Source organism: Grampus griseus (assembly GCF_964374135.1).
Source record: "Grampus griseus genome assembly, chromosome: 18".
In the NCBI taxonomy this organism is placed as follows: Eukaryota; Metazoa; Chordata; class Mammalia; order Artiodactyla; family Delphinidae; genus Grampus; species Grampus griseus.
The window spans coordinates 56,225,465-56,251,673 of NC_139012.1; the positions used below are offsets into that span (position 1 = coordinate 56,225,465).

At 40.8% G+C, this 26,209-nt stretch overlaps 1 protein-coding gene across 1 annotated transcript in view; it reads left to right on the forward strand.

Annotated features, from left to right (window-relative positions):
* Positions 1-8,218: 8,218 nt before the first annotated feature.
* The window catches only part of TNFSF11 (TNF superfamily member 11), a gene marked incomplete at both ends in the record, with an annotated part of 34,253 nt that continues 16,262 nt past the window's right edge, over positions 8,219-26,209 (forward strand). The window contains 2 exons of the mRNA XM_082676014.1: positions 8,219-8,452; positions 15,409-15,576. Of these exons, the coding sequence (XP_082532140.1) occupies positions 8,219-8,452; positions 15,409-15,576 (402 nt within the window). The remainder of the gene's footprint in view (positions 8,453-15,408; positions 15,577-26,209) is intronic.

The window sequence follows — 26,209 nt, forward strand, 5'->3', positions numbered from 1 at the left end:
GTGTCATGTCTTTTCCGGTAGAATCTCTCTGCCTGTAGCAAACTTGACCCTACACTTGCATGTGTTTGCTTGGAAAATGTTCTCGGGGAGGAAAGTGGCTAGTGATATTTTCTCCCCTAGGAAAGATTTTTCATATAGAATTCAGTCCCTTTAAGTTTCCCTGCATCATTTTCATCTCTGCAGCTTGTTGATATCTTTTTTAAAGATAATTTTTATAAAGTTTATCTGGCTCTGTCTAGTTGGTTATGGTTATGATGCCAGCAATGGCCTGAGATCTTCAACCTAATAAATAAATAAAAGCAGAGATTACTGAATGGTTTTAAAGTCCCATTGCAGGGACAGGAAATAGTGCACATCGTTTTCTTTTTGCATTTATTAGGTTTTTGTTCTTTCAGTGTAAGTGCAACATTCATCTTAGAGTGTAAGCTCTGTGGTGACAACCTATGTACCTTACTCAGCATCATACCTCCTATGCTCATCACGGTGCCAGACTCGTGGTTGGTGTTCAGTAAATGTTTGTTGCATGAATAATTGTCAACATGAACAAAGACATAGGGGTTTGAAATAAATAGCACAGAGTATAGGGAAATTATTCTTTATGTTCTAAAACTAGAACTTTAAGTACAAGGAGCGAGTGATGGAAGATGAGGCTAAAGATACAGATGGGAAAAAATTAAGAAGGGGTTTGCAGCTCGGATTTTATTTTAAGTAATCACAGGCCACTGATCAGTTTCAAATGGGAAAATGATACAGCCAGCTGCACATGATACATAGATTCTTCTAGAAACAGGTTTAAGTAGGAGGAGGTTGGTGGCAAAAAGGACAAGAGGGAAGCTGTTTCAGTACTATAGGCAAGAAATGATGAAAGGCTGATTTAGAGGCAAAGAGGAGGGAACAAGCATTTTGGGAAGCTGGCATCAAATACCTTTGTCACCCTCTCGCTCCCATCTCAAAGAATAAAGTATGTAGTATGTGGGGATGGGAGGTTTACCTGAGGCTTCACGTCCTGAGGATTCAGTAGAGAAATAGAAAAGCACAGGCTAATTTCTGGACAAAATTACTGATAGCAACGAGTAGACCTAAGCATTAACAGACTCTGGAAAATCTGAAAAAACAATCCCATAGCTTCCTGAGAGGCTCTGGACAGGTGATCCGCATGCATCCTGAGAGACACTGGGAATTACTTGAAATTCCCAGGCCTGGGAGAATCCCACTGGCCCTCCTTAAGCCAGCCACCTGGTAAGGTGAGGAAACACCTTCCTTATCGGTCACTTCCTGTGTGTCCACCATTGCCGAAGACACCTCCAGTAACCTGATATACACAGGTCAAAAGGTCAAATGTCACTGAAAGGATCTCAGAAGCTTGAAAGAGGAACCTAGCCCAAGTAAACAAATCAGCTGCCTGTCAGAGGAGGTTGAGTAAAGGAGTAGAGGTGAATTTAAAAATGATGGTAAGGAGAATTCTTAAGGAGACACCAGAAAGTATTGCAAAAGATCAATCAGAGAGGAAAAACACAGATTTCTTAAAATAAAATTTAATTCTGCATTTAAAAATCCAACAGATGGGGCTTCCCTGGTGGCGCAGTGGTTGAGAGTCCGCCTGCCAATGCGGGGGATGCGGGTTCATGCCCCTGTCCGGGAAGATCCCACATGCTGCGGAGCGGCTGGGCCCGTGAACCATGGCCGCTGGGCCTGCGCGTCCGGAACCTGTGCTCCGTAGCGGGAGAGGCCACAACAGTGAGAGGCCCACGTATCGCAAAAAAAAAAAAAAAAATCCAACAGATGACCTGAAGAATGGAATTGAAACTGCTGAGAAAGGAAATAAAGATCTAGAATATCAAATAAAAGAATATATTCGTGATGAAAAGCAAAAATAAAATAGATGGAAATTACAAGTTAAACTAGGGATCATGAGAGACACATCGGAGAGACCCAATATAATGAAAACAGGAATTTCAAAGCAGGGGAAAGAAGAAGAAAGAAGAAATAATAATTATTTCCTGAGCAAAATTGAAGAGGAAAAAGATTCAGAAAACATTTAGGAGATAAAGACAGTAAGGCTCTTTAATATCATGAATCCCATTTGATTATGTTTTTAGAAACAACTACAATCTCTCTGATTAATTTCTGTATTTCCCAAAAGTTTATTTAAAAGGTCTAATACTTCAGATGATTTCATTTTAAGAATAACTCTGAGATAATGTTAATGAATTAAAAAAACCTATCAAACACAAACAACAAGGTCCTACTGTATAGCACAGGGAACTATATTCAATATTTTGTGACAAACCATAATGGAAAAGAATATGAAAAAGAATATATATATATAAAAAACTCAGTCACTTTGATGTACAGAAGAAATTAGCACATTATAAAGCAACTATACTTCAATTAAAAAAAGAACCTATCAAACACAGTTGCTTCCTAGAAAGCTGGAGGTTAAAATTACTTTAGATAGTTCCAGCATTGCGCACAGAAGAGACATACAGCTGTGCTTCCTTCAAACATGATCAAGATTTTTTTTCACCTCCACCTCCCATTCAGGATTCCCTGGAGTCTCAGGGAATAGAGACTCCTTTAGGGATAAGGCAGTATATTTCATGATGACTGCAAACGTAAAGCCTTAATTCAACTGTCTATTGACACAGGTCAATGTTAAGTTGATTAGTTAATTTGTTAGCACAAGGGAATGTGATGAGAACAGGTTGCTTATAAAAGGTAATGGAAATGGTGGGTTAGACTTTTAGGGAGCTCAGACCCAGATGGGAGATTTCAATGGGTCCTCAGTGAACATAAACAGCTTGGACCTGAGATCAGAAGAGGCAGGGACACCCAGGGTAGGAAGAGCATGTCCAAAATAAAACTCATTGTTCTTTGCCCCCAATCTACCTACACCTGATTTCTCTCTTGTGTTCTCTCTCTATAAGATCCACAGTGACTTGGGAGTTCCCTGGTTGCCTAGTGGTTAGGATTCTGGGCTTTCACCACCATGGCCCAGGTTTAATCCCTGGTCCATGCGGCACAGCAAACAACAACAACAACAAAAAGATTCACAATGACTTCATCCTCTGTAGCATCACTAAAACTTTGTGTATTCTTTATCTAGATTCACAACACCATCATCTACCCTGTCATCCAAGCCAGTACTCCCGCGAGCCACCTCTCATGTCCAGTCATCAAGGTCTATCTGTTTTATCTCTTAACCTATTTAAAAATGTCTCCAAGACCTTTTGACCAAGTGTTTGCCACATCTAACAGAACTAGGCTGGACTATGCAGAGTGTGCCAACATATGCCTCTGTCCAACAGATCAGTGGTTCTCAAAGTGTGGTCCTCAGACTTCTGAGGTCCCTGAGACCCATTCAGGGGATCCTCAAGATCTGAGCTACCTTTATAGTAGTACTAAGATCATAACTTGCTTTTCTACTTTGTTGGCATTTGCACTAATGTATAAAATGCTGGAGCCATAGCATAGATCAGTACAGTTGACATGAAAACTGTGTTAGTAGTCATGTATTCTTCACTGCTACGCACTTCAGAGTTCTTTTTAAAAAAATATCTTTGATGGAGTAAAAACTATTACTTTTATTAAGTCTTAATACTGGAATATACATTTTTTTATATTACATGGGACAAAATGGGATGTATGCATTGAAGCACTTCTGCTACATAACTAAGAAGGATTGTCATGAGAAAAAGCATTCAAGTCATTGTTCAAGTTGCAAAGATGAATTAATGACAAACATTTATCCTTTTCAGACTTGGGTATTTGTTCATTTGAAAAATGAACAAAGTGAGTCTGTCAGTTCAAGAAAAGCAATTGGCAGTATTTGTTGCCAATACAATTCAAGTTTTCAAGGACAAATTAGAACTTTGAAAAACTCCTATTTGCCTCTGTGAACTTAACAGCTTCCCAATACTAAAGACTTTCCTGATAAAATCAGTGGTGATATTAGTGAATGTAGGTTTTTGATATTGTATAATGAAATATGTCAACACTTAGAAAATCTGTGGAACTCAGTGAATGAATATTTTCCAAATGACCAGTGTTACAAATCATCCGTGGGTAAGAGAACCATTCAAATAAAAATATAGATCAATGGATATTATTGTAACAGAGGAGGAAAACTCCACGGATGGTTTTAGATTCCATCGTGCAAATAATGGCTAAGAAGTGACCACTTGTTGAGTTCTGGTGTAGTAGAAAAGGAAAACACCACAATTATCAGAAAAGGCAATTAAAATATTCTTCCTTTTTCTAACTATATGTTGGTGTGAGGCTGTATTTTCTTCATACACTTTGAGAAAAATAATGTATCACATCAGAGTGAGTACAGAAGCAGACAGAAGAATACAGCTGTCTTTTGTTAAAGAGATTTGCAAAGATAAACAATGCAATCCTATTCACTTATATTTTTATTTTTAAAATGATCTATGTTTCATAAATAATGTTAATGTTGTTACCACAAATGAGCAAACGTTTCTCTGTTTGAATTTTTAATATGGTAAGTCTTGACAGCTACAACTCACATTAAAAAAAAGCTTTTGGAAGTTTCCATTGTAAGAGAGTAAACAGATTCTGAGGCTAAAAAGTTTCAGAGCTGCTAGTGTTCAGATAATTACATAAAATCTGAAAGTCACTCAGGTTCAAATTAAGTTCTATAAGCTTGATAATAAAATTCTACAATATTAGCCTTAAAAAATACATATATCTATTTCTCCTTATTGTCTGGGCATGTTATGCCCTTAAGTTTGCTGTATGTTTTCCTAGTCAGATTAGGTTATCAGTATAATTAGAGAGTGATGTTATTTGGGGTAATTTTCTATTTAACACTCAGTGTTCTCCCCAGTTCAGCCCTCTGTTATTGGAATGTCAGAGATGTTTATTTTCTTTTTCTTTTTACTTACTCATTCATTTTACAGAGCTTCATGAAGCACTGTGTTAAGGCAGTAGGAATACAAAGGTCATGACTTCCCTCAGGGAGCTTACAGTCTAGTAGGTGAGAAACAGAAGCAAAGTAAAGATCATAAAAAGAAGTTTCAGACCTATGGTGAACATATGCACATCATGTAATAAAGAATCAGATAGAAATAGTGGGGCGTGACAGACAGCCTGGGGGTGGTGGGCTATCAGGAAAAGCTTCCTAAGGACAAGGGACCTTAACTGAATGTTTGAAGATAAGGCAATCATCAGGTGAAAAAGGGTGATCAATCCTGGTAGAAGACACTGAATGACCAAAGGTATAAAGGCAAGAAATGGGAGGGTGCAAACAGTCCTGTGTTGCTGGGGCATAAAGTGTAAGGCTGCAGGGGGAAAAAGTGAGGCAATGAAGCAACAGGAACCAGAAGTTGATCTGAAACATGGTAAGGAGCTTGAGAGTCACCTGCTGGGCCAGTGGTGTTTAAGAGGGGCTCCATGAAGCCCTGGCGAGGACAGAAAACTGCAGGTCTGTGGAAATGCTTTGGCTGTCCAGCATGGTGCTTTAAAATGGATCTGTACTGTATAGCACAGGGAACCCTGCTCAGTACTCTGTGATAACCTAAATGGGAAAAGAATTTGAAAAAGAATAGATACACGGATATGTATAACAGAATCACTCTGCTGTGCACCTGAAACTAACACAACATGGTTCATCAACGATACTCCAATATAAGATAAAAATTAAAAAAATAAAAATTAAATAAAATGGATCTGAGTGCTTTTTTCCAATCTGACAGTCTTCAGTATCCTCTATGGTCCTGTTCTGGTCTCTGCTCTTCCTGTTCATTCAGTCTTTGTAGGTTCCCCGGGCTACTGGCTGTTTTACTGACATTCAGGCCATTTGTACTGCACTGTCCATTCGTGTTCTACAGATGTTTCTCATCTGGTTTTTACCAAATTTTGTTTCTTAAACCCTTGATATGTGAACCTCCCATCCCCTCAAAAAAAAAAAAAAAAGATGAAAACTTTTTGAAAAACAGAGAATACCAAACCCCTTTTCTGGAGATGTACAAAATACATTTGTACATTCATGTCACTGATACGATCCGCATTCAACAAAAAACAACTAATTTTGTTTAACGCAGGATTTTCCAAGCGAAGCCGACCACGGGACCACCCCTTTTATTAAGCGAATGTCGAGTTACTTAGGGAGTGAAATGTTGACAAATTAATTAATTAATTAATAGGCCAGAAAGTTTCATTACCTTTGAAGAAGCAACAAGTGGACTGACAGTGGAGTTTCCAATCCAGCCTGTGGATGCGGGAACACAGAGGGATGACACCTTTAGGATAGGAAAGGAAAATAACTGCCTTGCAGGAGGAAGGTCGCATGAAGAACTCTGTAGGAATGTAATAGACGGTCCTATCCATGAAGCGACTAGGTCAAACACAACTGAACAGATTCATTGATTTGAGGCAACTTCTTCTAAAGGAATAAGTTGCCAAGGAATAAAAGACATGTATAAAACATTGAAAAAGAATGGAAAGGGCTATACAGTAAAGTAACTGTGGGTTTAGTTGTTATAACACATTTTTAAAAATCTTTGATTCTAGTAGAGATTTATAAAAAGGATGAAATATAGAATTGTTTCCCAAAAGAAGAAAAAGGAGAAGGAAGAGAAAGAGAGGGAAAACAACCATTACTTCCCTAAGTTAACCAACAAAAAGGAAGAAGAGGCCCAGACTGCATGGAATAGAAGATCAACATTTGTTGTTTCTCTATTGGAGTTTGAAAATTGTTTTTTTTCCCTCTTTCCTCATCAGACTTGAGATACACACACAAATGAATGCTAAAAGCATCTTTGAATTTGAACAAATCATTTCATTTGGGTGTTTAGTTTTTACCCATCCTAGTTGCCCTTCCTCAACACGTGCTGAGTTCTAAGTGGTTAATTGCGAACACGAGTTTTAGTAACTCAGAGATGTACCATTTGTGAAAAAATCTTCCCTAGGAAATGCCCTTTCGAGAACTATGCAGAAAGAGGACACAAAATTCAAACGTAGTAACAAAAAGTGAAAACATCCTAAGTTTTTATAGGTGTTTCAATTGGCCAGTACCTCTGTTCTTTCCTGCTGAAGCTGTATCAGAATCTGTGAGCAAGCTTCGTATTCTCCTTTTCTTACCAAGGGGCACAATTCTGAAGACAGACTTTTAAAAAAACGTTGTCCTTAGCGAGGAAACCAACATTTAATTACACCTCAGCTTTGTGTAACATCTTTCTTTCCTGACTGACAGCTGGATGAGTGCTCCTGGGTGGCCCGCCTCTGGGTGTGTACCTCTCTTATTTTTAGGACACTGAAGGAAAGGAACTACCAAGCAGTAGGAATGGCATGTGACTCAACTCTCTTCATATATATGGTCCTATACGTAAAGTTACTGGGTCCTACCCCTCTCTCTGTACCAAATTTCTTTTTTTAAGTCACAGTTGGTGCCTATCGGCTCTCTGCTGCCACATTCAAAATCTGCCTCATTTAAAGCCACTTTGAGGGTGCAGAAACAGGGGTTTGGGAAGTGGGTTCTGGTTTCCTAAGCCTGCCAAAATACATATTTCGGAACCTATCTTTGGAAACATGCTAGAGGCTGCACCCTCAGGATCTCTGAGGGTGTTCCTTGCTAAAAAAAAAAAAAAAAAAAAAAAAAATGTGAGGGGGGTGGTGGGAGGAGGAGAGGCAAATAGGAAGGGCCTTCAGACATCACCAAGTCCAATTTTCTAAATCCTATAGGGGAAACCGAGGCTCGGGGATGCCAACTGCCCCAGGAATGTCTGCGATGTCACCTTTGTCCTTGACCAAGGCATTCATCTGCATCTCCCCCAGCCCACCTCTTGGACCTCCAGAAAGGCCGCTGAGGATGGGCAAGTGGCCTCTGGAACCGCTAGAACAACCCACAGCCTCCTCCTCCGAGGGCCCCGATGGGGAGGGAGGAGGCCTTTCAGGGAGAGAGTAAGGGAGGGAGGGCGAAAGGAAGGAAGGGGAGCCAGGGGTGGGAGTGGAAGAGGCAGGCTCGGCCGGGGCTGATTGGCTCCCGGGGCCAGCCCTCCCGAAGCGGTTTATAAGAGTTGGGGCGGCCGGCACCCTCCTCGCTCGCCCGCGCGCCCCAGGAGCAGCGCCCGGCTCTGAGCGCCCCTACGTCGAGGCCCGCCTGGCCGCGCGCCGGCTCTGCGCTGCCTTTGCACTTGGCCGCCGGCAGAACAGCCCCGGAGGGAGGCGAGCGCCGGAGCGAGGCGGGCCGAGCGCCATGCGCCGCGCCAGCCGAGACTACACCAAGTACCTGCGCGCCTCCGAGGAGATGGGCAGCGGCGGCTCCGGCGCCCCGCACGAGGGCGCCCTGCACGCCCCGCCGCCGCCGCCCGCGCAGCCCGCCCCGCACCATTCCGCCGCCGCCTCCCGCTCCACGTTCGTGGCCCTGCTGGGGCTGGGGCTGGGCCAGGTCGCGTGCAGCGTCGCCCTGTTCCTTTACTTCCGAGCGCAGGTGAGTGCTCGCCTCCCAGGGGCGCGCGGGCGGGGCGCACCCGCCTTCATCCTCCAGCACTTTGCAGGCGATGGAGTCTAGTCCCCCGGCTTGACTCCTCAGAGCTTGCATATGTGGGGAGGGGAAAGTGACCCTAAAAAGGGAGCGTCCGGCTGGGGGACAGCCAGGCGCGGGGCCCGGCGCGCTGGCTTCTGGTCCTCGCGCACGCACCCGGCCCCCTGCGCGCCGAAGCTGAGCTCGCCCGGTCTAGTGCGTTTGAATTTCCCCCGGCGAGACCGCATTGGCCGCTCACCTCTTCGGGAAACGACTGCACACTTTTCTCTGCTTCCACCTCCCACTTGAAGCAAAGAATGAACTTAGGTCCACTCAGGAAAAACAATTGAGCGCCTACCGTTGGGAATCGACCCTTTCCTTCCCACCCACCCCCGGGAGGATTTGGGGTCCTGGGGTTGGTTGGTTTTGCACCGCGCAGTGCGTGCGCTGCCGGCAGCCGCTGGAGCCCCGGGGGGCGATGCCCAAGTCGCCAGATGGACCGAAAGACATAGCGCGGCCAGAGAAGTCTGGTCTTAGGACCCGGGCTCCGCTCGCGCGGAGTGAGAGAAGAAAGAAGGGCCCTCGTGCCTTCCCACTAAGTGGGCGGAGGAAGGAAGCAAAGTGTGTGTGGAGGTGTTCTGTCCCCCGGCACAGCCTAGCGACAATCTAGCAAGTAACCACATTTTCAAAGGTGAGGAAGCCGGTTAGGAACGGCAGAGAGATAGTAGAAAGGAAGGGGTAAATCTGTAACCCTATGCTTACTGGTGGTTTATGCTCTTGTGTTTTCTTGGAAATTGCAGTGCAGTTGGTTGGATTCATTCAAGTATTCTTGTCTGGTGCTGTGAACTCTTTCTCAAAGGAAGTGGGGGGCTGACTGTGCATTTTTTTTTTTTATGGGAAAAGAGACTTGGGTTTGGACTTCATTGGTTTTCAGATTCAAAGGTGATTACTAAACCAAATTGAACGCATCAGAACAAGGCATTGCCTGGGCTGTATGGGATTTGGACGTGTGCCAGGGTCTTGAACTCCATTACTTGTAATCATAGGCTTTTTGTTAAATATTCAGTATCCACTAATTTGCATTTTATAGAACTAGTTTATCTACTAAAAGGTAGACATACTACGTGCAGTGCTTTAGAAAATTTGTATTTGTATGTTAATAAAAATAATCTTTTCCTATTGAGAGGAAGTTTTTCTAAAAATACAACTTTCAAGTGGTTTACTTGCAATATAGATTACACAAATCTATATGAAAGTGATGAAACATTTTTCTTTCATTGGAGTATGCTGTAGCGAAGAATGAGTGATTTATCCATTTTCTCATCCAGCATGTGGTCCTGTCCCCCTCCTCCCCCTGCCCCGCCCCACCATTTAATGTCTGTATATTGAGTGCCTGCACTGCACATGACACTCTTAAATGGTATGGAATATGAATTAAGAATCGTTTATTCAACATACAATGTCCACATACTGTGTGCATTGCATGATGCCAGGTAATGAAGGGGCCTATAAGCAAAAGACTTTAAATTCTTAGTCCAGTAAGAGAGAAGCATTCAGAAAAGGGAGAGAGGATTCAGTCGTTCTCTTCTATCTTTTCTAACAATTTGCGGTTATGGCATTTTCATAGCAGTGGTAGTGAAGTGAGTATTCAGCACTGAAAGAGCAGTAGGGAATGAATGAGTTCTAGGGACCAGAAACAGCTTAGATTGGCAGGAACCATGGAAATCGGCGTGACCATTTAGGAAAGAATGACCTGTTGGGCTGTTGAAGAAAGTGTTCAGCTTCTTTGTAGGAATTCTCAATATTAATGGCCTGGTGGGCTGAGGATTCTAGCTTTCTGATGATCATCTAGCAATCTTGATGTCACATGGATAGAAAATTTTCAGATGGAGAATTTAATGTCATCGAATTTCTGGGTACAGTTTTCCTAAATGCCATGAAGATTGGGCTTCTCCAAGACTTAGGCAAATATATATTAACCATTACTCTGAACCCAACTGTGTATTACATTTTTAAAAGGTCATCTCCTTCAGTTAAGAAGTAATATTAGGAGGAATGTTTTCATAGGAGGATACTCCACTAGATGTGGTTACGTTTTGCTGAGTACGGTATCTACAGTTAATACTGAAAGGGGTCCTAATCATTTAGAGATACATTCGGAAGTAGTTACAAATGAAATAAGATGTTTGGAATTCGTTGCAAAATAATAGGTGGGGAGCCTGGGGAACAGGGAAGTGGTTGCTTATAGATGAAACAAGATTGGCCATGCACTGGTAATTGCTGAAGCTCGGTGATGGGTACCTGGAGGTTCTACAAGTCTACAATTCTTTCCACTTTTACATATGCTGGAAGCCTTCTTTCAAAGTTCTAGTTGAGAGAGTAGATTCAGTTTGACCTGATACTGATTTAACATTTTCACTTATATCAGCTTCCTTGGATTAGAACTTGGTACCAAATAGATAGTTTTTTGATTTCCACTAAATTTGTGGGTCAACTACTTGGGGCTTCTGAATGTGTTTGAACTAGAATGAAATCATCTAATATCAGGTAATATGTTTGCAGTTAACAGTTAAAAAAAAAAAAAAAGAAAAGAAAAGGAGCCAGTTTTATTGTTTTTGTTTAAAGATGGGAGGGGAGAGCCACGCAAATCCTCATGCATTTAGAAAAATGCCCCCAAATAATGTAAAAATTATAGTGACAAAAAATTTTCCCCTGCTCCACTCATGTTTGAATAGCTAAATGTGAATCAGTCTCCTGAATGTTTGTAGATTGCTTGTGCCTAGATTAAGAAAAAAAAAAAAAGTACTAGATCCAGTGTAGATTAGCTTTTCCCCTACCAACCTTGCCAAAGAAAAAATAGCATATGGCTTGTGCTATATATTTACCACATAGTATTCATACTTTGGTTTACAAAGAAAAAGAAAAACCTTACAAAAAGTTGCTTTTAAAATTTATGTGCCCTTTTTTTTTTAAGCGTCCATATAACCATATTCAGAGTTTAGAGCTTCGCTACAAGATAAGCTTTTCGGGAAACTCAATATCTGTCCCCTTTTAACCCCTTCCGCCAAACCCCCAATATGCACACCAACCTCCCTGGGCTGTTTGTTACCCAAACAGGAGAACCGGAAATCTGATGTGGAGGTGTGTAGGCTGCCTGCTTGAAAAAAACAGAAAACAAAGTAGCACAAATGTCTAGCATCCTGCCTCATTTAACCCTACAGATGATTAAGTTTCAAGGAAGTTTGTTTTTTTTAAAGATTGAGTTCCTTTCACATGAACTACATTGTCTGATCACTGTATTTTTGAAGTCCAGTTTAAATCAGATATTCAAGATTCACTTAATATCTTCAGTCATTTCTAGGTACAATGAATTCATTTACTGTTTACTGTGGTTTTTTTTTTTTTTTTTTTTTTTACTGTGAATTTTGGATGAGTTTCTTCATTCCTCTGTCAAGTGTAAGTTCCTTGAAGGTCAGGACTGCCCATTTTGCTCACTACCTTCTTTACAGCATCCAGCCTAGGGCTTTGCATGTTGAATTTACTGAAAACGCTTTTCAAATGATTTGCAGCACTAGAAATATACCTTCTTCTAATTTTTAATGTGTAAATGATCTCGTTAGTAGCTAAAATAGACTAAAAAGTGCAATTTTTCCATCATATAAATTTTCTATCCAGACTGCTGTGTCAGGGGATGGGTTGTTAGGGGAGAGGTTACATTTGTCCAGCCGCTCGGTGAGTAATGTGGACGGTCCACTCAGTCCGACGCCCTGCCCCGCAGCTCCTGCAGTGCTGAGACCACAGGAGCAGAGGCCATCATTTGCCTGTGTGTGTTGCTGGCCCTGCACCCCTGCACCTCTACGCCACCCTTTCTCCTGGTCTCCATCTTCAGGAAAGGAGAGCTGCAAGGGCACTGGAATAAGAAAGACATTTGCTTGCAGGTTAAAAATAAATTTCTAAGACACATGCAACCCTATGTTCATAGCAGCACTATTCACATTAGCCAAGACATGGAAACAACCTAAATGTCCATTGACAGATGAATGGATAAAGAAGATGTGGTACATATACACGGTGGAATATTACTCAGCCATAAAAAAGAATGAAATAATGCTATTTGCAGTAACATGGATGGACCTAGAGATTATCATACTAAGTGAAGTGAGTCAGAGAAAAAAATACCATATGATATCACTTATATGTGGAATCTAAAATATGACACAGATGAACTTATTTACGAAACAGAAATAGACTCAGACATAGAGAACAGACTTGTGGTTGCCAAGAGGGTGGACAGAGTTGGAGAGGGATGGAGTGGGAGTTTGGGATTAGCAGATGCAAACTGTTATATATATGTATAACTGAATCACTTTTCTGTACACCAGAAACTAATACAACATTGTAAATCAACTATACTTCAATAAAATAAATTTTTAAAAGTAATAAAAATAAAATTCTAACATATGACCCTTAAATAAACAAAATAAGTGAGTATATCAAAATTAATTATTCCATACTTTCATTTTGGAAAACAATTGGTGACATTTTATATATGTTTTAGCGCTAATGTGACTTCCTGAAACAGTGGTTCTCACCTGCACATTAGAAACACTTGGGGAGAGGGACTCAGTTGACCCCTCCCCTTAGGGATATTGATTAAATTGGCCAAGGGTGGGACCTGGGCATGGACGTATTTTTAAGAGAGAAGAGACAAAAATCTTTGCATTATATTTCTTTGCATTAAACCCTTAGCCATTATGGACCATTTCAGTAATTTTGTTTTAATACTAATTGGTATTACTTGTGAAAAACTTTTAAAATTGGTGTCCAAAGAAATTTGGAGACATTTTAATAGCAGACAATCGATATTTGTATCTTTGGTATTTGAAAGCATTACTTCTCAAACTTTAACGTGCATCAGAATCACCTGGGATCCAGTTAGAATGCAGATTCACAGGCACTGCCTGGGGTGGCGCCTGAGCGTCTGCCTTTCTAACAAATTCTGGGTGAGCCTGTAACGCTGCAAGTGATTGGACTCTAGTTTCCATAGCAAGGGTCGCCAGTACTGCTGCTTCTGTTGATGACACTTAGCTTGTCAGCGGGACTGGAGCTTAACCGATGTTAGGGTACCCAGGCATTTCCCCACTAATATCACACTGTTCCTTTAGCTCAGTGACTTTCTGGTGGTGAGCCAGCTGAGGCCTTTTGCAGGATTCTTCTTTCTTGAGGTCTGAACCCAACGACTCTTCGTATCAGTTGTCCAGGCTTCTCTGGTTTTTTGTGAAACTTATTGGTATAAGTGAGCTTTTTAAAAAAAGTATGGAATTGAACACTTGCCTTATATAAAATCTCAGGTATTCTGATTCATACTAATTATTTTAAAGAAATAAAAAGTAAACTTGGATTGCAAATAGTTTTGCTTCCCGAGTCACACCGTGCAAAAGTGGAATGATAAAATTTGTATTAGCGGGTGCACGTTTGTTGAAAGGCTGTTAGTTCATTTTGAGAATCTCAGGTATGGATAGGGTACTTTCTTAGCTTCCTCTGACAGCTGGTTAATAAACCTGCACATCTTCTGATGACTTTCAAAAAGATGATTAAACCAGGGAACGAGAGACTTGATACTAATTGACTGGGCTTTGGTTATTGGAAACTTACATAATTGTCCCTTTTTTTCATCTAGCCTGTACCTAGTCATAAGCAAATGCACATGAAGCACCTTGAATTTTTTGAAAGAAGAGGACAATAAATTAAACCACTTAAAAATTAAACCAATTAAAACAGTCAGGTAGCTAATTACCTCTACTATGTACTTGGCAGTTGCAACCACTACAAAGGCTTGTAGGAGCCCCAGGAGGAGCTGGCAGACAATTTTAAGAAAAGAGTAATACTTGAAGAAATGCTTACGTTGGCACCTGTTTTAACCAGGGGACCAGCTAATAACGTAATGGGGATATTTTGGGTGGGACTATCTAGTACACTACAAGAATTTTAGCATCCCCTCAGCATGGGTCCATAGAGCTTGCTCACACCATGAGCCCTCCTCATCCCAGCTCACACCAAATACCACCACACACATTCTCAGGCCCCCTCTGACAGACGTACCACTCCAGGTTAAGAAAACTGATGAGAGGTTCAACGAAAAGGGAAATAATGCTTCTGGCTTCAGATTTTCTTTGGGGCTAGGAAATGGATTTCTCCCTCCCCTCTTCAGCTGATTAAAACACACATTGGGGCTTCCCTGGTGGCGCAGTGGTTGAGAGTCCACCTGCTGATGCAGGGGACACGGGTTCGTGCCCCGATCCGGGAAGATCCCACATGCCGTGGAGCGGCTAGGCCCATGAGCCATGGCCGCTGAGCCTGCGCATCCGGAGCCTGTGCTCCGCAACGGGAGAGGCCACAGCAGTGAGAGGCCCGCGTACCACAAAACAAACCTCCAAAAACCCACACATTGATTAAGGGAAAAGGCCAGGCAAACATGGCAGCTGAACATGATGTTAATTTCACGTGATTTATATAGGTTTCATGCTTTGGACATCCAAGTGGGCTTCATAATCCCACATAGCGTGCTGCATGGGGTGGGGGGGGACTTAAAGATAAAAGGCTGTCTCTGCCTGTACTGAACGCATGTAATTTCTTTGATTCCCCTCCCCTCAGTGAGCACTTTTACAATGTCAGACGATTTTGATAATTTCCCCATGAATCACATGTGTACAGGTGTGTTGTGGATGGTAGTCAGCTACTCATAAAAATGAATTAGAAGTCAATTTTGTCACCAACTCGATGGTAATTGTATTAACTATTAGTTGTTGGGGACATAATGACTCTTGCAAGAATGAATTCTTTTGTCCTTAAGTCACACTTTATTAGATAACAGAATGATCAGTGATAACCACGCTGACGTCCTCACATTTTCCCCCCCTCAGATGGATCCTAATAGAATATCAGAAGATGACACTCACTGCATTAATAGAATTTTCAAACTCCACGAAAACACGGATTTGCAAGACACAACTCTGGAGAGCCAAGACTCAAAATTAGTACCTGATTCGTGTAAGAGAATTAAACAGGCCTTTCAAGCAGCTGTGCAAAAGGTGAGTCCACACTGAGATAAGTCAAGGGCCCTCACTGACTCTCCTAATATTGAAAATTAAAACTGGCTAAGTGCTGTTGACTTTGTTCTTTTTTATTTTAATAATTTGTAAAAGAGCTAAAGAGAATTTTTTGCGGGATTAGCAGAATTCTTTTGAAGTTGGTAGTGGTTAGTTTTGGTGACCAGCAACATTCATGCAAATATTCTTTTCTTGCCTTCCTTTCTCTCTTTCTTTCTTCCTTCCTTCCTTCCTTTTCTTCCTTTCTTTCTTTCCTTCTTTCTTTTTCTTTCTTCCTTCCTTCCTTCCTCCCTCCCTCCCTCTCTCTCCCTTCCTTTCTTTCTTTCTTCCGTCCTTCCTTCCTTTCTTTCTTTCTTTCTTACTTTCTTTTCTTTCTTTCTTTCTTTCTTTCTTTCTTTCTTTCTTTCTTTCTTTCTTTTCTTTCTTTCTTTTCTTCTCTTATTTTGGAGGAGGGATTTACATTCACACTTGGAAAGAGGACAAACATGGTTTGTGGTAGTCATTGGGTCAGTTTGCTAGTTTGAATTCCCAGCCTTAGAAGACATTCCTTTAGCTCACAGGATTCTCTGCTGGCTACTTCCTTTATATCTGGTTTTGCAATGGTAGGAACCTCTATTCCACATCTGTGGATCCAGGTCTCTGTTGAGAATAACTATAGCTGGTCCACTGTTGTCATCCGAAGTGAGGGGGTAAAGCGCATAGAGCAAGAATTGGTGTGGTGGGTGAGATGGAAATTCTCTGTCCATTTTTCATTCTCTGGGAGAGCTGGGTGAGAAGGGAGGAGATGGGGACAGAGAAGACGGAGGACTTCTCTACACCGACAGCCTCAACTGAGAAACCCTGTAATAACTGCCTGTTTTACTTTCCTGGATAAAGTCACTTGAGAATTCTGCAGCCTCGCAATTATTTTACTTTTCCCCAAGAACCGGGTAGAATCCTGTGACTCCAGTGCATGCACATCTGTATACATTGCATACTTGTGTGCACATCTGCATGGATTCTTGCATCCACTCATACATCCCAACGTCTAGTTTGCAACTCCCTGGGCTATCTCTGATCATCTTAGAGTAAATACTAAAGTTCGCAAATGCCTTAAAACTAAACTAAAATTGAATTAGTTTCTTTTTTAAAGTTTCACAAATAGTAATAGCATTTTTTAAAAACAGGATATGTATTGGACATAGAAGTAGGGCGATAAAGCTGTTTTGTATAACACTTAAAACTGATATATGCTATATTTCAACAAATCTAAGATACCACGAATTTTCAGCTTACTTTATCTCGTACATCACAAAGAAAGAAAAAAATTTTAACTGGAGAATTAAACATGATCATTATAGATTCTTGTTGCATCAGTTTCAGAGATTCTGAAATATAAAAAAAATACATCATAGAATCAAGGAAGTACATATCGTTCTAATATCTATAAGAGCTATTGCTTAAAAATATTACATTTTCGTTATAGTGTGTAAGTGCTTAGCTTTACGAAGTAGATGCATATTTTAAAATGTGCATTTAAATTGGATCTTTTTATCTTACTTTGTAACTTTTGAGCTATAGCAACAGCAATTCCACTAGTCTAATTCATTTTTTAAAGTTCTATAACATTTTCTTTTTCTGATTTTGCAAAAAATTAAACTACTAAAAATAAGAGAAAAATGAGTAACTTCTGATTTTTTACTATGGAAAGAAATTGGAAATTGAATGGCTACTATACTGTATTTACCTCTGCTCACATCATCTTAATTCATATATATTTTGTGGGAAAAATCGTGGCATGTGAAGTCAGATAGACTTATGATTAAATAAATGTGATCTTGGAAAATACTTAACATTTCTTCGCTTTGGCTTCCTTATCTTTAAAAAGTGGAGCTCACAATCCCTCTGTAGCAGGACTGTGGCTCATTTGAAATAAAAGACGTAAAGGACCTAAGCACAGTACTGGAAATATAGTATGCACTCATTAAATGTTTGTATATTACTTTTATCACCATTATTACTAATTCATTGTCATTGTTGATGATTTAATCAAAGACATATTTTAAAAGTTTAGATAGAGCAGGTTTGATCATTTTTCTGAACATGCAATAGGACAAAACAATAGAACACTGAAGCAAGTTGCAGAAAACCACTGTGACATTTTTATCACCATCAGCAATAAACATGTTGATTATATACTATCCTTAGGAAACTTCTAGGTCTATTTAAGATGTATAATTAATTAATTTAATTAATACAGTAAGAAATTAAACAGCCTATTCTTAAGGCATTTTAAGCTATATGTTGAAGGATCGTGTATTAGTGGAGGAGAGAAAGACATAACATTTGCAAGACCCTCAATTTAAAATTATCGTCAAAAATCCTGACCTACATTGGGAAAAAGAGGATCTACTGAGCTATATATTGTGAAATCTAATACTCAATTTGCTATTCTTTTCTTATTGAAGTATAGTTGATTTACAATATTGTGTTAGTTTCAGGTATACAGCAAAGTGATTCAGTTTTTTTTCAGATTATATTCCATTATAGGTTATTACAAAATGTTGGATATAATTCCCTGGGCTGTACAGTAAATCCTTGTTGCTTATTCTATTTTATGTATAGTAGTTTGTATCTGTTAATCCCATACTCCTAATTTGTCCCTCCTTCCCTCCCTCTCTCCCTCTGGTAACCACAAGTTTGTTTTCTGTCTGTGAGTCTGTTTCTGTTTTTGCATATACATTCTTCTGTATTGTTTTTTAGATTTCACATGTAAGTGATATATTAAAAAAACGAATGAAATATTGCCATTTGCAGCAACGCGGATGGACCTAAAGAATATTATACTTAGTGAAGTTAAGTCAGACAGAGAAAGACAAATTCTAATTCATTTTTTATTGTTTTTGTTTTATGTTTCATTTTCAGTAGTCAGTTTTTTATCTCACCTCCTAAATACTGAGTGGTCTATCTATAAACATTGACATGTACCAGAGGTAATCTGTTAGTTCAAAGCTGAACCTCTAATTAAGGTAATTCTGGTTAGGCAAATGATTGTCTCCTAATTTTCTGTTTAAATCAACCCATATTGTATATCCTTACAATGAAAAAGAGATAAACTTTTAATTTCAATGGTGTTCTGGTTCTTAAAAATTATACTTTGGGTTTCCTCTGGAAGAATAAGTATGCAAGATTAGCCAAGATAATTTGGAAAATAAGTAATATTAAGAAGAACAGGGGCTTCCCTGGTGGCGCAGTGGTTGAGAGTCTGCCTGCCAATGCAGGGACACGGGTTCGTGCCCCGGTCCGGGAAGATCCCACATGCCGCGGAGCGGCTGGGCCCGTGAGCCGTGGCCACTGAGCCTGCACGTCCGGAGCCTGTGCTCCGCAACGGGAGAGGCCACAACAGTGAGAGGCCTGCGTACCGCAAAAAAAAAAAAAAAAAAAAAAAAAGATACCATTAACATTTACCTATGAGAATGCAAGGATGGTTCATCTTCACAGGTCAAAGGAGAAAAATGTTATCATCTCATGGACACTGAGAAGTGATTGACAAAATTTTGCAGTTATTTCTGATGTTTAAAATCCATTAGAAAACAGAACGGGATGGATTCTTGATGTTATCCTAAATAGCTCAAACTAAAAGTTAGCTAATGATGAAAAACAGGAGCATTTCTCTTAATATCGGGAATACACCAAAGATGCCCACTGTCCCCATGTCATTTAACATTGTTCAGAATGTGCCAGCAAGTGTAATTACACATGAGAATGAAATAAAATATATAGAAGGTAGAATCTGCACGTGATATGATTGTGTACTTGGGAAAATTCAAAAGAACTGAAAAGCTACAAGCAAAGTAAATCAGTTTGTAAAAGTTAATAGGTAGGGACTTCCCTAGTGGCACAGTGGTTAAGAACCCGCCTGCCAGTGTAGGGGACACGGGTCCGGGAAGGTCCCTCATGCCGCAGAGCAACTAAGCCTGTGCTCCACAACTACTGAGCCCGCGAGCCACAACTACTGAAGCCCGCGCACCTAGAGCCCGTGCTCTGCAACAAGAGAAGCCACTGCAATGAGACGCCCATGCACAGCAACGAAGAGTAGCCCCAGCTCGCCACAACTAGAGGAAGCCCGTGCACAGCAACGAAGACCCAACGCAGCCAAAAATAAATAAATAAATTTATTTATTTATTTAAAAAAATAGTTAATAGGTAATAATCACTAGCTGCCCCCATTTCAAACAATAATTAGAAAACATGAATGAAAGATTTCATTCATAATTTTCTAAAAGCCTGAAAAATTAGCTTAACAAGGAACGTACAAAGCTAGAAAACTGTATAGAGGCATTTAAAATAGGATTGGGTAATGTAAAGACGGAACTATGCAAAGCCGTACTCCATGAACGAGAACATACACCTTGGAGTAGACCTCATTTTATGTGTGTGAATGTATGTGTGTGTATAATTTAATATAATAGAAAATTATTTTGAATGAGTGAATGTAATTTGGGTTATTCAAAAATGGGACTAGGACAGTTTGTTTGCTGTTTTTTTTTTAAAGTGATAGCCTTATCTCACGTCCTAAGTGAAAACAAATGCCAGGTGGAGAGACATGGCCAATAGCTGCTCCCTGGCAGTCCTACACTTCTGTTCCCTCGGTGAACTTTCCGCTGCTAACTCCCCCATCAGAACTTACTTGTTCATTGTCCCATTTCCTTTGAGCTTTCTGACTGTCTAGAGGGTACGATAAGCCAATTTGTACTTAAAGATGTTGATGAACAATAATGAAAGAATTTTCACTATTTTAGGAGCTTGTGGACAGGGTGCCTCATTCCACATGAGTAACACTAAGTATGAGAGATTCAGTGCCTGGGAAGCCAGAAGGAGAAAGATTTGTGGGCAGACAAGAACAGTCAACTGCTCTTATTCAAGACACACAGTTGGTTTTTTTATTTTAGATTTTTTGATGTGGACCATTTTTCAAGTCTTTACTGAGTTTGTTACAATGTTGTTCTGTTTTATGTTTTGGTTTTTTGGCCGTGAGGCATGTGGGATCTTAGCTCCTCGACCAGGGAATGAACCCGCACCATCTGCACTGGAAGGCGAAGTCTTAATCACTGGACCACCAGGGAATTCCCAAGACACACAGCTTTAATTATACTAACAGACTAGTGTGACTCACAGGATGAGTAGAACTTTATTTCATTAATTTAATATTTGCTTTTGTTGTGCTATACGATTGTTACTCATGGGTAACAATATTACACACAGGTAATTCTTTTTAAGGAATAAGAAGTTGTCATAATATACCATTGTGTGTTTGGAGGTAGAAGATGCCATTTCTTCCCCCAGACAAGAGACTCTTTAGGAAGGAGACACACGTTATTCATCTTATCATTAGACTCAAGGAGTTTTATTCAGTGCACACACTGTGCTAGTCACTTTGCTATAACTTGTCCTTTAACCAAGGACTTACCCTTCTCTTACCTTGGCCAAATAATGATTTGCCAAATGTGTTATCCTTTGATGAGGATTATTCGTTAAGGTGACAGTCTACACATCTTGTCAAAAGAATCAAATTTCTCATTTCTCTTGCTGATGCTAAAAATAGGATGGATGTATCAGGCATTCATAAGTAGGTTTGTATCTTAGCTTCAGTTCTAATATAGATATTGGGTGAACCCGTAAAACACAATCACTTTTGTGGCTGCAATCATTACTGAGAGATCTCCGCATCCCATGGTAACAAATGCTAGACATAAGCACAGTATCACATTCTATGTGTGCAAAAAGTGCTGTTTACCCAGCCCGTCTTTGGTCAGACAAGTAATGCTGTTCTTTCTGCCTTTTTTGTTTGTGGCTGGGTTTTCTTGGCTTTTTTTCCCTTCAGCACAGAACTCTGAAAGCCTCTTAGTGATCCAACCCTACCAACCACAATTTACAAAGTCTCTCATAACAGTCTATGACAATAAAGAAAACACTAGTACAAATATGGTGTCCGATTTATAAAGCAATTCTTGCTCCAGCTTTGGCCGCCTCTCTGGCCTCTGCCAGCCTGAGGAGCAGTGCGGGGGGCTCAGGCCTGAGTAGCACTTGGTCTTCAGACCTCCCGACCAGTCTCAGTGGAAAGCCATCTGTTTATACATATTTATACATCCTGAGCCCTGGGATGTGACTCTGCTTGATGTTAGGATGCCTGCTTGTTGATTTCACATTGGGTACCTGTTTGTGAAAGACTTCCTGAAACTTACTTTGAAATGTATCTGAAAGGGTGATACGGAGGAGAGAGATCAATATACAAATCACACCGATCCCCTTGCTCTCCAACGTGGGGTGTTCAGTGCCTTCAAGGGGACCTCCCTAGGATGCTGGAAGGAAGCAAGGTGATTTACATGTATCTGTATATTTTAATATTGGCTTCAAAATATTTTTGTGAATATTTTATAAGGTAGCTACTATACAGGAACGTTTTTATTTAATACTTAGATAAATAAATATGTGCGTTTGGGAGCATTAAAAATTTTTCCCTGAAGAAGCTGCACAATCAGAAATGCCTAGAGATCTTGGAACGAACCTGCGGTTCGTTCCATCAGGACGAGAACTGCAGCCACTTTGCTCACATCTGAATATATCACAGCTAATTTAGACCCAAGATTGAAGGAAAAGAACAAGTAAATGACTGATGACTTCTTGAACTCTGTAAACTCATATTTTTAAATAAACATGAGTCATTGACCAACTCACAAAGCCACTCAGAATGTTATAAGCCCGGTTCACATCTACTGGATGTCTCACCAATGTTATAATTGATAATTATTAATATTACAGCCTGAAGCAATAATGCCTCCATATCATCATACTACAGGTTAATTTTTGTTGAAATTTCTGTTCATCTGGACTTCTTGCCTTAATCATGTTTTCCCCAGGTCTATTTGCCTCTTCATAGCTTATAAACTATATAGAGGCAGGTTTACAATGTGAACCAAAAACACAGCTCTGGCTTCTTATATGTTTTTGTAAAACTCTCTTATTTCATCCCAGACTATGAAAAGCCAATGGTGATGATGACTACCAGGAAGCTATGTTGTTAGCATATTCTTGACTAACCATTTCCTGGAGTCAGTAAGTCTCTGAGCCTCCAAAGATTTACTGGAAAGTGGGGAGTAAGACCAGAGCCATAATCACTGAACCGTTAATTCTTACCTGGAATTCTTATTTTATTCCCTGGGAATCAGTGCCTAGTAGGCCTTAATTCCTGCAGGATTCCCAATATACATGAAACTATCTCCTGGTACTAAGAATGATGTACCCAAGATTCACAGCCCTTTGATCCTCAGTCATATATTCACTGTTATTTCATATAGTCTGTGCTGCCCTAACAAAGAGACTCATCACTCATTGGACAAAATAAGATAGAAGGTTTTTCTCTCGTGTGCAATAATCTGGAGGTGGCAGTTCAGGGCTGGCAGGAAGGCACCTCCATCCTCAACAGGTACCTTCCATCTCTGGATCCACATTGGTTTCTCCATACATTGTCATCTCCAGACAGAGGAAAGGGAGAAAGAAAAAGTCAAGGCGGTACCTGGAAGTTGAGGCGTCAGTCATTTCTAGTAGCATCTTATTGGCTGGAACTTATTCATAAAATGACACATGGACGTCATGTCAAAGTAGGCTACACGTTGTAGTCTCTAGCGGGGCAACCATTTGCACCAAAGCTTGAGGAAAGGGGTTGCCTATAACTAACTGGAGAGAGGAGAGGATGGATTCTAGGGGGACAATAAGTGGTCTCCAGTACTCATTAAACCCTATTAAGGCAGGAAAGTGCGTTCACTATATGAACAAGAGGTAATTCTGTATATATACACGTCTATGAAAAATTGGAACAGTCAAGATTTTATTTTCTAGAAGTTAAAGTACTTTAAGATTATTTAGATTCCAGAAGAGAGAGAAATTTGAAGGTAGGTTTAATAGCATGCATCTTTCTGATGAACTTTCAAAGGTTCATTTAGTCATATGCATCTGTGATCTGTGAATAGACCTTGATTCTCACTTGTCCAGTTTTTAGTAGGTTTTGTGGATTCAAGAACATTAATTTAAAACCAGAAAGTTCATCAGATTGAGTGGTTGTTTTTTTCATCTGTAAAGCTGATTCCTTAGAATTCCAATGTCAATTATTACAGGAAGCCTATTCCCATTTTTAAAACTAAAGTACATAAGAAATCAATTAAAAGTTGAGTAGATCTTAACTGTTTATGAAATTGTAATCACTGGAGTTGTAACATAGCCATTATTTCTCATTTGCTTTTTAGTTAATACACACACAGCAGAAACAAGGGGAAAAATTAAACCCTGTTCATTATCTCTTTGCTTTTGTATATAAGAGTATGTGTCCCAAGAAAGTTTCTTGTAAACCCACAAGGCAACTTGGGGTTTGGGGGCACTGATGTTCCCAAATCAAGATGTTAGTCATGTAGTGGTTTTCCAATGGGATTTCATCTCTGCCATAACAGTTTTGGGAACTGCAATTCAATCAACCCCAATCATATCTAGCATTTATAAAAGCTGCCTTCATGGGAAAGCCAAAGTATGACCCACAGAATTTTCCTGCAAAACCAAGGCCACCTACTGCCTTTTGCCCAACAACGGGCCATTGGCCATGATGCGCTCAATCTCAGGGGAGACCCAGGGCAAAAGGTAGGAGGGTCTGCACGAGGGAAATAACCAGGGAGTGATGTTGTGAGAGGTGGGCTTATCTTCGTGCTAGAAGTACTCCAGGGTGGAAGGAAAGATATTCTGGCTTGACATTTTTAAAGAAACAGAGAAGAAGAAGGACGTTCCTGAAAGAGGAGCATCTCGTTATGTGGCATGAGGATCTTGAGCTAAGATTTGAGCTGAGATCTGAGCTCAGAAGTCAGTAAGACTGAGGGTCCTCAGTTGGAGGGGACTTGGTAAAGGATGGTTGGATTGCTCCACCAGGAGTGGCTCGTCCTAGGAGAAGTACAGCCTGTGGAACTGGAGAGAATGGCGTGCCCTAGAGCAGCGTTTTCCAAACCTGCTTGACCTTAAGAATCACTTGGGGACCTTATTTACAAAAGAAAGAAAAAGGTTCCCAGATCTGTTACGAAGATTCTGATTTGGTTGTTTAGGAGTAGACTTTGTGACGTGGGAAATCCTTTTTTAGAAGGGCTGAGGGCTGGCCCATCTTTACAAGAAGGCTTCAGGGTGGATACTGACCAAAGAGGTGTTCTAAGCATCCTAAGAAGAGTTGAGGGCCACTGGAGGACAGGGGAGCCATTGATGAATGAATGACTATATTTAAGAGGTAGGATTCAGCCTGTGCTGTGTGGAGAAGACGGGTCTTGGAAGTTGCAGAGAACAGTCTGTATCTGAGATGACCTGACAATAAATGTTTGCTTGAACTTTCTGAGATTCAGGGTCTGGAGAGGTCCATTCTCTCGTAGCTTCCTCATCACGAGGGTGCTACCCCAGTCCTTAGTCATTGCCCTTTGAGAACACTAGGTGGGAATAGCAGCAGTAGCAGCAGTAAAAATAATCTTGATAATTATAAACTGTAAGGCTTATCTTCATCAGAAAGTTGAGGTGAACTCAGAATCTCTTCTCCTCGGTGCCTGTACCTGCTTCTCATCTGATCTACCCTTTTGTGGTGAATTACTATGATATTATCTCCATCACCCCGAATCAGAAGCCAGAAGATGGTCTTAGACACTTACTCATTGGCTTTTCACCTCAACCCCGTCCTGGGAATTCTACCTCCTTACTAAACCTTCACATACTTTACTCTGTGTCACTGCTGTTGTCACCTGAACACAGGTGTCACCGTCACCTTTGTCATTTTGCATCTGGACCACTGCAAGTGGTCCTACTGAGTAGGTCCTACCCCATCCTACTCACATTACCTCCAGTCCATCCTCTCCACAGCTGAGTGACTTCTCAAATTCAGATCTTACTTTTCTACTTAAGGAAATCCTTTGGTGGACCCCCTATAGTCATCAGGATAAAGTCTGAGCTGCCGAACACATAACACAAAGCCTTTAGTGTTCTGGAACTCTCCTTCCAACGCCAGCCTCTCCAGGCTCATTACCTTGTGGTTCCATCTCCTCACCCCACCTCAGCTTGTGCTCAGTGGACCCACCTCAGGAAGGTGCTAGAAGTTCCCTAACCTGGCTGTGCCCTTCCCCACCCCACCCCCGCCCCCCTGCTACAGCCATAAACACAGTGAAGGCAGAGAGGATATCCGTCCAGGACACGCAGCATCTTAGCATCCTGCAGAGCATCTGGCCCTAGCAGCCATCAGTGAGCTTTGTGGGATGGATGGATGGATGAAACGGATGGATGAATTATGGGTCTTTGCGCATGTTCTTTATGTGCCATTCCAGGCTCTTCTTTGTGTACAGTTTTCTAATTGTCTTTCAAAATTTAGCTCAGGCATTACTTCCCAAAGAGTCCCCCAATGATGCCCACCTGCCCACCTTTGGGGTTAAGGGCCCCTTTTGTGCACACCTAGGGCTTCTTGTATTCACCCCATCATAGCATTGACCCCAGGAGCCGGGTGTGGGTCTGACTCACCCAGATGTGAGCTTTCCAAGGACAGAGACTATGTGATGTTCGGTTTCTCTAGCCA